Genomic DNA, 13,011 nt, shown 5'->3' on the forward strand with positions numbered 1-13,011 from the left:
ATTCATCAACTATTGCGACTAAGAAGTCACGTCTTGTTATGAACTATGTGTTTACGGGATGCTACCCACCCTCAAGAATCTGCCGTGCTGCCAAGTGTTCTCGAATCTCCCCAACTGGAAACTTAGGAGAGAATTACCGGGCCGGGTTCAACACACAGACTGCGCCGCCGCTACGCGTAGAGAAGAACTCTCGGGACTGAATATGCAACTGGCGGCAACATTCGCCAAAAGTGTGCTGCAAAGTCGAGATAAGCATGTTCTGCCAAGGGGAGAGTGGTCCCGGGTGTCTTCACACTCCACATGCCGGTCAGGTAACCCCAAAGACTTCAACCAAACGGGAGGCTTTTCTCCCTGTTTCGTGAAGGATCCTGCCAATAGCGGGTATCCCGTATATGACTGGGCAGGGGTCTTATGCTGTTGGAACCGGGGTAAGCATCAACATCGGCCCCACCACGGGGGTTGTCTGCTGCAAAAAAGCAAGAAAACAACGTATCGTATGATTTGAGGGGAGGATGAGCTAGCGCTGCAATGTGTAGGCGAGACCATTTCGCGTCTTTCCTGTTACTTGAAAGAGACAGTTGCAGCTGGAGCCTAGTAAGCCGAAAACCCGCACGCAGATTACATTTCGCTCTTGAATTCGAAATAGGGTTGGAACGCGAGAGGCGCCTCGTTTAAGATTTCTCTGCATGAAGACACTAAATGGTACTTGTGCTGTATTCACATTTGATGTTATTCCTCGGCCTGGAAGCCCATATGCCGGGTCAATAATCCCTCGGCAGGTTTGCCTGCATGAAGAAATTCCGGATGATGCCAAATCAGTTACATTTTGGCCCCGTGAGAACAGGACCACGGCTCATGATGAACATGAAGACTCCAAGAGAATGATTGTCCGCTAACAATAGACTTGCGCCATTAGAGGTAAGATCATCAAGAAATTGGCACAACTTTTGATGGATCTGGATCTGTCCCACTGATTTGATCATGTATCGCAAAGTTAGAGCCGATCCAAAGCCTTTCTATATTGACAGAACTAAAAAAGTACTTTCGTGGGCTGGTCTTGCGGGATTCCACAATTTGTCCAGGATCCTTGATCACTCCCGCAGAAACCAACAAGGTTCTTTTTGTCGCCTCCCCATGCTCGTTCTATCAGTGTACATTCCATCTGTTGCACACTGTATACTCTGAAGAGCGCTGTTGGCTTGGTATTGCGGAATGTGGGCTAACAACACGGTACACCACTGCGGCGAGCAAAGCTAGAAGTGCTCAATTGCTAATTTCATAGTATATTTAGTCGTGTCAAATTTTACATCCTTGGCATGGGTTCAGAACCGTATGATGCGCTCTAGCATGAAGCCCCTAGTCCATCACCTCGTAGAGGAGCCCGAAAGATTTATTATTGATGGCGCACCTGAGATAGGCAACATGACCAAGCTAGAACGTTGCCACATCTAGAGGATTCTGCAGATGGGCATCTTGACTGCATCCACCCATGCTCAGGGGCAGTGTATTGGGAACTTCAGTTAGTCGTGGAGTGAGTTGATTCTTTTTCCCAGCCCGCTTATGCGCTGCTGCGGACCTTTGCATGTCTGAAGAGGGCAATATGTGCTGCATGGATGGTTTGGGCCTTCCTTTTACTCTCAGATGTCCCGCTGTCCTTCCAGACAGCCAGTTCGTCTGTTTTCCCACTTCGCCAACCGGATCGTCCGTCATAATTTAGTGGAGATGTTACAAGTTGTTCGCTCGTCTGCGCTCGAGGTGTTGTAGCCAACTTACAAACCCACACTCTTACGCGGTATCTTCGATATTGAACCGGATTCCTGGGACGCTGACCGCAATGTGGGACATCGCAGGCATCCGGGTGGTGCCTCGCAATTACGGCTTGGTGTTCTCAGCTTTTTTCTTCACCACGCTGGCGGCTGTGGTGGTCGGAATGAGAACATTCACACGTGCGGTCCTTGTCAAGAACGTGGGCACAGACGACGTTCTGGTGGTAGTCGCTTTTGTAAGATTCTGTCCTCGACATCTTTCCTAAACCTGAAAGCTAGGACCTACAAGACCTGGTAACTAACACAATCATGCATTTCAGTTTGGCACAGTCGCATATCTTGTCACCGTTATCCAACGTATGCTTCCACAACTTCCTCATACCCTCGTGCTCTCACTAACCTTCCCACGTATGCAGAGATCAAATGGGGACTAGGAGACGCCATAGGGCTCGAAGAGCTACAAGAATTCCTTCGAGCCCTCTATTCGACAGTGGTGTGCTACAACTTCACCCAGTTATGCGTTAAATTTTCGATCCTTTTCCAATACCGACGTATCTTCCGAACAGAGAATGCGAAGAAGGTCATCACAGGGTTGATCATATGGCTAGCTGTCTATGCGGCCTTTTGCTTGGGGATTAGCATCTTTACATGCTGGCCTGTGGCAAAATACTGGAATGATCAGATCGAAGGAGGGTGCATTGAGCGTTCTGTTGTGAACTATGTCATTGCTGGTTTCAACATCCTGAACGATATAATCATTTTAGTTCTCCCGGTTCCATGGCTTCGTAACCTACAAGTCACGTTTCGGGCAAAGCTAATCCTTATCGGCGTGTTCACCTGCGGTGCATTGTGAGTAACTGGTACCTAGCCACCACCTAAACTACTTCTGACACACTTTAGCGCTGCCATTGTCGCCATCATACGTTTGCACTCTCTTTACGTCCATGGCTCTGCACCAATATCCCAACAACCACGTAAGTTACCTAAAGAAGTCAATTTGACTAGGTATGATATATTAACAGTTAGCAGTCGTCGGTGTAGACATCGCCGTGTGGTCTGGCTTGGAGATTAACATAGCCATTATCTGTGCTTCTATTCCTGCACTAAAGGCGCTGTTTATCAAGATTATCCCCAAGCTTGGAACATACAAGAAGTACTCAAAGAACCCCTATGGACGTAGTACCACGGGCAACCTTCCTCTCCAGAGCTTCGACAAGCGCACTGGGAACTTCTCACAGCGAGGAAAGGAGAACAATAAGATGGAAATTCAGGTTCAGAGGTCGATTGAGATGAACGTCATTCCACTTGAAGACGATGACAGCCAGAAAGATTTGGTCACTAATGGATGGGCTGCGGGCTGTTACGCGCATGGACAGCAACCTGACGACTTGGAGCGCCGAGCTGGACCTGAGCCTGGGCAGCGTAACACTCGGACCAATTCGAACTGAGTTAATTATGATATGTAATCATGATTTTGTAAAGTTATTAGAGAAAAAAAAAGAGGGGAGGTTGCTTGTATATTCTACAGCCATTGCTAGAAGCACTAACCAGGTTGGCTAGCCATGGTTCTTATGCGGGATATACGGAAAATGTGCATTGGTAAACCAAAAGATAGAAAAATTGTTTTAATTTTTGTGGCATAAATATTCGGACATATAATGGGTACAACTCTGGAAATTCCTGGACTCAGCTGCGTGTCCCGGCCGTTCGTGGATGTTCGGGGTTCGGATGTCAACACCGAGAGGGTCAAACAGCCGAAAGTGGGGCCGGCCCAATCCGAACGCCTACTATCTGATGCGGTTGCCATTGACTCATTCAAGCACTCTGTTTCATTCACTACCAGGCCATAGAAGCGAAGAGAGCTCGTTTTGAAAGACATAGTAGGCTTTAGATGGTAATTAACTGGACTAAGTTCGCCAAAAGACACCCCGAACGGCCATGGCCAGCAACTCGACCGCCGCTTCTACCCCGCACCCGCGGCTTGGGTGGATAGGTAAGTATCTCAGGTTTCTATCTCTAAGCTTATGCAAGGCATCAGCTTCTAAGCAAGGTACTGACGATCAAAGGTCTTGGATCTATGGGCATCGGAATGGCCACCAACTTGCAAAAGCATCTGGCAGAGAGAAAGGCACCATGTCTCCAATTCCACAATCGAACAATGTCTCGCGGGGATCCGCTGCAGGATATCGGGGGCGTGCCTCGTCCCGACATCAAAGATCTTGTTGTGAGCGCAGACATTATCTTCATGTCCCTCAGCGATGATGCAGCATTGGAAGCAACTCTGAATGCGATTATGGAATCCCACACAGCCGACGATCTGACTAACAAAATCATCGTTGACACCTCGACGGTTCATCCATCATCTTCAGCAACTGCACGGGACCGTCTTGCAGAAAGAAACGCAAAGTTTGTTGCTGCCCCAGTGTTCGGCGCAAGTCCCGTTGCAGCTCAAGGAAAGCTACTGTGGATTGTTGCCGGGCCTAATGATGCCATTGACACTATTGACCCGTTCATCGTTGGCGTCATGGGACGAGGTGTCATCAAGCTCGGAGAAGATGTTACAAAGTCTAGTTTGCTTAAGACAGCAGGGTAAGTAGTCCAATGATCATCCAGCCCAATCGACTAACTCAGTTGTGGCAGAAACTTTGTGACTGCTGGCATGATGGAAGTTGTCGCCGAGGCCCATGTATTCGCTGAGAAGACTGGACTAGGCACCGAGGCAATGGAGTCTCTGATTGATCAGCAGTATGGTCCTTTAGCCCTGTCCATGTCGAAGCGGTTGACCACCGGCGCTTACCTACCGCCACTTGGCGAAAAGCCATGGTCTGATCTTGGTCTTGCCCTGAAGGATGTAGGACACGGTATTAATTGCGCGGAGACGTCAGGTTCGAGATTGGAAGTTGCCGAAGTAGCGTTGAAGCATTTACAAGAAGCAAAAAAATTCTCAGAGGCTGTGGGAAGGCCACTTGATTCCTCCTCAATGTATGGCGTAGTTCGCAGCGAGGCTGGGTTGTCGTTTGAAACGGACTTGGTTAAAAGGAGGGATGGTTCTTTACCTTGAATACGAAATTCAGTCAGTCCACAGTACAAAGACCAGAATATGCTTTTATAACCTGCACAACTTGACGAGTGGCTATGGAAAAGAACGAATGCAATAAAAATCGTCATGGCACGGGCCATCAGAGATTCTTAGATCATGTTGTATGAAAAGCATCCTATGAAGATCAGCCACGTTAGTTTTATCCCTGATCAAAACCTCACTGTAAAAGTGAAATGAAACCGCCTCAGGCGATGTCGGCTCTAGTTGTCGTCATTGCATCCGACCGGGATAAGGTGTTTCATCATAGCGGTTGCGAGGAAGATATTTGAAAACACTGACCGTTCATATTCACTGAATGCTTTTTCTCAGTCTCGTTCACTCTCCTAAATGCATCATGCAGTTAGCTTTAGTGTCATTGTCTCGGCGTCCATTAACAAATTGAAAACTTTTGATCCTAGCTCAGGCGATGTCGACTATTATGATCGTCATAGCCTCATTTTGAGGCATGTCCGTTCGGCAAAACAGGTTTTAATCATGAGGAAAAGAAATTGTAGGGGAGGCAAGTGCCAACTTACTTTCTGTTCTGTACCTTGGCATTTATCAGATTGGCACAAGCAGTTCGAGGCTGTCAAACCAAGAGAATTCTACAGCCTTTTATTTAACTACTGAAAACGCCTATTGCGGCTCTATTCAAACTTGCAATCCACATGTGCCGCTTTCCTGCTGCCTCTAATTACTATCTGTGGGGAACAATCATACTCTCGGCCTGAGTCACTCGCCCGAACTGGCAGTAACAAGTTGTATTGTATCGAAGGTGAGTACTGCTTCACTCATGATGAATCATTGCTACTTCCCAAACTCTCACACTCTATCGTCTGTTAGAAAAGAGGCAGTGGGCCCCTGCTCTTAGAAACGCACTACAATAGTATATGAGTGTGGATGAGCGAAGATGAATCATCCTGACATCCTTGCTTATGGAGGGGTTCCACAACTAAAACGTCGAATGAGCCATTTCGATTTTGTCAATAAGAGTTGGCTGTGCATAATCCGTAAGCTGACAGATTTTAAGTCCACGAATCTGGATGAAAGCCAAGATGATAATCTATCCGGAAAAACCGGAGGTGCATAAAACAAGGACAATCGACCCCAATCCCAAAGAACCATGTTCATTATAAGCACGATATTTCTAGAAGCAAAATAATTGCTCCTGTCACTTGGTTGGATTAAAGAACGATGGTAGTTTGTTTTGCTATGTTGCAGTTTTAACATATATATATATCCTATCACCTGTTCCGTGTCCTAGGATGATGATCTCTCAAGCCTAGCCTTTTGACGGGAGTCGGCGACCTTTTCCTGACTACCATCCTGCGCCCATACCTCTTCCTCGCGAGACCTCTGAGTTTCACTGGCGAAGTCTCCATTGTCCTGAGGCACACCGTCGATATCGAGTGATCCGTTGGCATTAGCCCGAGAGAAAATGACGCCTGGCATGACAGGATAGATGCCCTGGGTGATTTTGGATGAGGGCACCAGAACGTTGAACCAGCGCGGCATGATAAGACCGACAAGTGCACTAACGAGCACCATGTGCATAAAGGTAAAGCCCGCGATGTGGAGAGGATCCATCCGATTTTTCGCATAGAAATTGGGGTAGGCGAAGGAGAAGATGATGGACACAATAGGTGCAGTGTTGTACTTGAGAACAAAACTCCAGATCGCGGGAATCTTCCACTGACTACCAGTGGAAATGGTTGCATTGAGATCACGGCGGAGTTGGTTGCCCTAACGAATATGTAAGCCACGAAATGCGGGTTTCTAGAGAAATACATTTACATACCGAGTACGAGGTCAGATACCAGAATTTGCGCATCATCGCACTTCTGGTGAAGAACTTGGGGCAGTAGGCTGTTGGATCCGAAGCCAGGATAACCGATGAGATCATTCCAGCGAGGAACATGCCAAAGCCCACACCAGCACCTGCTTCAGGGGAGACAGAGTGCGCAACAACAAGCCCAATGACGGTACCGCCGATGTAACCAAACAAGTTGTACAAACACCACGAGACAAGCCCGCATTGATCGACAACGTCGCGATATCTGTAGAGAGTAGTGGCGCATACAGATTCGCACCACACGATCCAGAACAGCGCAAGGTAGTTAATCCAGGTATCTGCGGCGTCTACAAGTGCATATCCGAACTCGGTACAGAACGGGAGCGAGATGAGGAACGACACAATGACGATTGCAGTCGAGACGTAGGGACGAGAGTACCTTTTGCCCCAATCTGTGTCGCAAATCATAGTCACCAGGGTCTCGAGAAGAGCAAAAGCTGATCCAAGCCCGAGGATAAACAGGGTCGCAAAGAACAAAACACCCCAGAAGTTGGCGCCGGGCATCTCGGCTATAGCTTCAGGGTAAGTAAGGAAGCCGACGACGAACGTGTTTAGTCTCTCGCTGTTGTCTGGGTGCATTCCGAGATACCCGACCACGCCGAAAACGGACATGGAGCCGAGAACTTCGATGAGAGAGTTTGAGATGCAGATAATTAGGGCGTCCTGCACGGCGTTGGAATATTTATGATTATACGAGGCATAACTCGTGTAGTAGCTGATGTCTGTCAGCTTCCTGAACTTGAGAGCGAGCCGAACGTGATACATACCCCATGCCGATGCCGGTAGAAAAGAAAACCTGGCCGCAGGCTTCTTGCCAGATGGTACCCGACGCGAGCTTAGATCCATGCCACTCGGTCCAGTATAAGCGGATGCCGTCAATGGCATTGGGCAAAGAGCAGCCACGACCGATGAGAACAATCATAAGGATGATTGGCATGGCCATAGTGAAGTATACAACTCGCCCAGTGAGGCCGATACCCTTGAACATGCACAGCCATACCACGAACCAGGTGAAAAGGTTCCATAGAGTTATCTCGGTGTTCATGCCCATTCCGGTATAGTCCGAATAGTCTTGAACGGCAGACCCGTCAGCAGTCAAGTTGCCCTCGATAGGATCGACGTTCTGGAGAACGTCTTTGTAGAAAAAGTCCTCATTACGTCCGGTCCAGGGAAGTGGGCTTATGAAAGAGTGCCGGAAGTACGACATGATCCATGCAATGATGGGCACGTAGTAGACGCAGATGGCGTAACCAATGTAGACAACGCCAAAACCGACGCCCTTGGCCCGGTTGTGAGCATGGTGCCAAGCCAACACACACCCACCGCGATACGCTTGACCAATAGAGATTTCGAGAAGTAGTGTTGGAATGGCCAAACAGAAGAGAGAGATGAGGTATGGGATGAAGAACTGGAGGCCGTGATTGTTGTATACAATGGAGGGGAATCGCAGCAGATTTCCTAAGCCGACGGCGCCGCCCATTGCAGCAAAAATAAAGGACAAGCGTGATCCCCAGACATCGCGGCCATCTTCACCCTTGTTGGCAGCGGGAGCCAGCCAATGGTATACTTTGGAAGCAATGTTCACCATGGCAACGGATGATGTTCGGGACCTTTCAACAGGCTCCTCTGTAGAAGAAGGCCCATTCAAGTCTCTGAGATATATGGAAACAAATGTGCGCCCCGATGTGGCTTGAAAGTATGATCGCGGTAACGGACCCTAGGTGCGTCCCGTTATCTGAAAGCTTGGCAAAAGAAATGTCACACACCTAAGCCAAGACTTAAGAAAGGTGAGAGGTAAAACGATGGGGGAAAATCAAACATCACACATCATAGCGCCGGGATGGGCACATAATTATATGCGTTCTCGCTAAAGAACCATTGGACCAGAACAGGAGGGTGATTGGGGGTAATCGACCCAGATCGGCCTGCGACGGTACTTCAACTGAGGCGAGGGACAATCCGGGGAAACGCACTAACCGGTCTTCGCGTACAACTCAATCAGGAAAATTCAGATAAGTTGTTTAGCCCTCGGGCGTTTTTTGGGCACGCGAGCTTGCCGGCCAAGGGTCTTGGACGTCTTGTCAGAACAGAAGACCTTCCAGAAGATCGAAGGTCTCCAAGCCAACTACGTACTCGTAATGTGAGATATAAGCGTAATTGGACCGGCGGTGTGCCCGACTTGGGGCCAAGAGCCTCAAGTCATACGGGAGGCGTACTCCATGTTTTTCTACCAGCTCTGACGCCTGATTGAGACGATCTGCCTCATTAGTGAGAGATATCATCAGGTGCCTGTATAGGGGCAATTTCCCCACCCCTTGGCGTGCGGGCTGCGACGTCAGCGGTCAGTATGCTGATTGTCCAGGAGGCACAATGCAGACGCTATTGACACGTCCGAGACGGTATCATCGCGTTTGTTTGGTTCGTAAAATCCTTGGTATTCTTGGTATTCTTGGTAGTCTTGGTCTTGGAGTTGTTGCTTCGCCGTCTTCAATTTGGATTACGTCGACCAAGAAGATGTCTCAGTGAGCGAATCAGCCGATTGTGATTGGAAGCAGGATTTTCCAAGCAATTACTTGGATTATTTACGAGCCGTAGCCAATTTCTAGGCTCACTGAGTTTGTGCAGAACTGATGATTGGTCTTACCTCATCATCTTTTTGCCTCAGCTGGACTTTCGATCCTTTTCTGCTGGCTGAGTGTTCTAATTCGAACAAGTATCAAAGGAATTGAACAGGCAGGGTTCATTTCAGCTGATGTCGTAGTTATAGCTTAATCACTTGTAACGAAATTCCCGAGTCAAGCCGCGGCTATTTTGGATTCAGACAAAGTTTCAAGTCACTTGTTTCCTCAAATATGGAATAAGATCATCGTCTGGTGAATGGATGATTCTCTTCATGTTCGTTTGATGAGCGTCCATTTCTGAATGACTCTGTTATTTGGACATGTACTTGTCGTGAGTTTTTCATACCGGTCATGTCTTGAGCACCTGCCGATCGATTGAGGTTATCACCGTTGGACACGCACAAGCACTTATCATGTAGCCGATGACGCATAAAAATGAATTATTTCGTCCTCGCATTGATTTGATCAATAGTCTCTTTGGCTGACTATATTCTTTTGCTGCTCTATCTGTACTGGAATTGAACCATGTATTGTATGTTCATCGTACCTACTGGTCCAAGCTCTTATTACGCGTGTGAAACCTGCTCGCTACAGCTATCAATAAGCAGAATGAGAATGTACATGATCTGCATCATTCAATGGAACGGAAGCTACACAACCATACCCATTCACTCATACTACGTATGAGACATAGCAGATGGCAGAGAACTAATATTTGAGCGACAGGATTGCCGCTCAGGAATACCCAGGATACGCAGACGAGCTTTCCCGTTTGCCTTTTCCATGCAGCTTGTCATACACTATTGAGTTGAATAAATAATTATACTTCAATCATCAGCCAATTAAGTTGCCACGCAATGTGCTCTCCACACTTCATATACGCACATCTCACATCATGGAACTGATAATCGTAGAACAAGAAAAGAAATGGTTCGAAAGATATACAGTGAATCGAATGATCTATTCCCCAGGAACTCTCAACCCACCCACTATAAAAGAAAAAAAAAAAGGTCCCTCCCCATCATCCGCGTCCTCGGAGAGAAATTGGCGTCAAGAAGCACCAGCCTCAAACCCTCAATCGTCCAGAGGTCCAGCCTGGTCCAGCCCTGTTTCCGAGAGGCGCATCATCCGACGGATCGAAACCCCCCATCCCCTCTTCCACTCACTCACTCATCGTCCTCATCGGAACCGGCGCCGGTAGAGAACGGCGCCAGAGGCGGCACGCTCTCTTGCGGCTTCTTCCTCTTTGTCAGATCCGGGACTGCGTCCCTCTTCTCCACGCTCGGCGAGGCCTGGTCGTCGCGTATCTCAATGTCACGACCGTGCTTCTTGGTGCTGAACGGGGCCAGGGGGGGAACGTCGTTGTTGCCACCCTTGCCGTCGCCGTCTTTGCGTTTCTCAATGTGATCGACGTCGCGGGCGTTGTGGAAGCGGACGGGAGACGCACGCTTCAGCTGGTGAGGGACGACAGGGCTGCCGACCTCCTCGCGGCGGATGAAAGAGACGACGCCGCCGATGGCGTCGGCTGCGCGGTTCTGAAGGTGGCCTAGAGGACTAGTAACAGTTAGCACTTGTCGTTCTTATACAAATCCTGTACCATTTGACCATGGTACGATATAAAAGACGGACTACTCACCCAGGCTCAACAGGCATGGCGCCAACGCCAGCCACAGCGGCAGTAATGACAGCAATAGCGGAAAACTTCATCTTGGATATCTAAACGACTGTATATGTTTCGTAGTTCTTGTGTATGTATGTGACTGTTTTCTTCGTCCAACGAATAGTTTTCTTTCTCGAAATTCAAATGGATTCTACGCTCGCTTAATTTCTTTCTCTCGTAAGTCTCGTTGAGTGTTCGTGGTAGTTTGGTATAGTGATTGACGCTTGGTCTCTCGATGATAGGATTCTAGTTGCTTGGAGTGGTATGTAGTTCGTGATGATCCAACATCAGACGCAAAGACAAGAGGGGGAAGCAGAAAAAAAAGAAGAGTCGAAAAGACCAGACGTTCTCTCCGTCCTTTTTTAAATTCAGTCTCTCTTCGTCCCGGATTTCCTTGTTTTCCCCATATTCCCACTTATTCCAGACGTTTGGAACGGACTATGAACACCCCGGCTGTCGCCGATGTATAGCTTACATCCCCGCCCATCATCACTTACAGCCTTGCAAATGGCAACGTGGCGCACGCGTTCGCATTGTCTGGTATCACATCTTACGGAGGCCTCAGTCAAGGACCATCCCTACCAGTCGGCTCATAAGATGCGCACAACTAACTTCAACAAGCGCGTTTCCACAGTTTCAGCCCGCGACAATCCACCCAGCATCACAGACCACGCCGCATGCCAACGGGCTTTCTCTCCTTTTCCCGAGCTCAGACACGGCAATCCCCAAGGGAGGTCGTCTATCTGCATTCAGCTGATTAGTCGTCTCATCTGCTCCTTGGATTCACTACCATTTACTCCCCCTTCAACGGAGAAAGGCCAAGCATTCTCCATCAAAAATCGGCCCCTCCGGTCATCCCGACTCTCGGAATCCCAAATACATGATGATTATCCACTCGACTCGTCACGCAACAGTCCAAAGCACGGCCCCGACTCCGACTCAGGATTCGTCTCGACTTGTTCGTCCCACGACTCAAGTGCCGCCTTTTGCGGTTGATTTTCCCTTCCCTGTGACGGCTCCAAACCTCCAAAAACGGTAGCACGCAACTGATGCTGAAAAGAATCGTACCCAAATAGATATGAGGCTGCCAATCCACTTTAGAACCGAGTGGTTGGGGGATCGTCCGACCACTTTCGTCTGAAGCGATCCGGGCTGTCCGACTCAAAACCTTTCAACCTTTTTATGATCCCACTCTACACGTTAGAATGTCACTAATGTCTGCCCAGTTGCAGGTTGCGTTACACTTTAAACCGTCTTAGATTGGTCTGCCAATAGAGTAAACTTTTCATCCATTGATAAACCGTTAGACTTGAAGCACACTTGACCACATCCTTCGTTGGGTTGCCACCACTATTTGGTCCGAACTCCGCCTTCTAACCTGACATTAAGCAAAAAAACAAAAAGGAGACCTCCGATCAATTTCAACCTACTTCTGCAATTCAGAGTCAAGTTTCTTGTTGAAATAAATAGTAGTATATATATCCCGGCACCTTAAGCCACAAATAGACCAGATCAACAGTCTCCTCTCCTTCTAGAATATTCTCAAACACCAGCTTACCGCTGCCAGATTTTGCCAACAGCTGCCATTCCAACACGCAAGGCCTTGGCCTCTTTACACCCCAGTCAGAAAGCTGACCACCAGCCATGGGAATGGGGGGAGGGGCTCCTAGAAAAAGCACCAAGCTCGGCACCGAAAACCGACCGCGGACCCCGCGATGGCGCAGCCGCCAAACCCCTGTACCCCGGGCTTCTGATGCATTAGCCAACGTCAGTCAGTCGATCATAAGCCTGGGTCTCGGCATACCCATCAGCATGAACGGTGCGTCTTTTTTGGGTTCCTTGTCTTCTGTCTTTCTCCATCTAGACAGGCGCATCGCATATTAGCTGCCTCACCATCTCTCACCGAACCCACCAGGAAGCTGACCGAACCACATACATGCATGCGTGACTTGGAAATGTACACGTAAACAGAGCAGGCAGGTCTATTCATTATTCCTTGCGAAGAAAGAAAGGGGAAAAAAAGACAACCGAAC

General features: G+C 48.5%; 4 protein-coding genes across 4 annotated transcripts; 2 read left to right on the plus strand and 2 right to left on the minus strand.

Moving 5' to 3' along the window:
- Window positions 1-1,834: 1,834 nt before the first annotated feature.
- On the plus strand, window positions 1,835-3,214 carry CTRU02_211667 (uncharacterized protein; the record flags this gene model as incomplete). Its single annotated transcript, XM_036732888.1, has 5 exons — window positions 1,835-2,002; window positions 2,087-2,123; window positions 2,183-2,615; window positions 2,667-2,740; window positions 2,796-3,214. 5 exons carry the CDS (start codon window positions 1,835-1,837, stop codon window positions 3,212-3,214), a joined length of 1,131 nt encoding a protein of 376 aa, XP_036575411.1.
- Window positions 3,215-3,704: 490 nt separating this feature from the next.
- Window positions 3,705-4,827, plus strand: CTRU02_211668 (uncharacterized protein; the record flags this gene model as incomplete). Its single annotated transcript, XM_036732889.1, has 3 exons — window positions 3,705-3,759; window positions 3,833-4,355; window positions 4,407-4,827. 3 exons carry the CDS (start codon window positions 3,705-3,707, stop codon window positions 4,825-4,827), a joined length of 999 nt encoding a protein of 332 aa, XP_036575412.1.
- Window positions 4,828-6,105: 1,278 nt separating this feature from the next.
- Window positions 6,106-8,285, minus strand: CTRU02_211669 (creatine transporter; the record flags this gene model as incomplete). Its single annotated transcript, XM_070205683.1, has 3 exons — window positions 6,106-6,588; window positions 6,623-7,412; window positions 7,465-8,285. 3 exons carry the CDS (start codon window positions 8,283-8,285, stop codon window positions 6,106-6,108), a joined length of 2,094 nt encoding a protein of 697 aa, XP_070060496.1.
- Window positions 8,286-10,484: 2,199 nt separating this feature from the next.
- CTRU02_211670 (uncharacterized protein) lies at window positions 10,485-11,025 on the minus strand (the record flags this gene model as incomplete). The annotated part of the gene is made up of 2 exons (XM_036732891.1): window positions 10,485-10,872; window positions 10,955-11,025. The coding sequence occupies 2 exons, from the start codon at window positions 11,023-11,025 to the stop codon at window positions 10,485-10,487; spliced, it is 459 nt and encodes a 152-aa protein (XP_036575414.1).
- Between the last annotated feature and the right edge of the window lie 1,986 nt (window positions 11,026-13,011).

The sequence above is a fragment of the Colletotrichum truncatum genome (assembly GCF_014235925.2).
Source record: "Colletotrichum truncatum strain CMES1059 chromosome Unknown Contig_0008, whole genome shotgun sequence".
Lineage (NCBI taxonomy): Eukaryota > Fungi > Ascomycota > Sordariomycetes > Glomerellales > Glomerellaceae > Colletotrichum > Colletotrichum truncatum.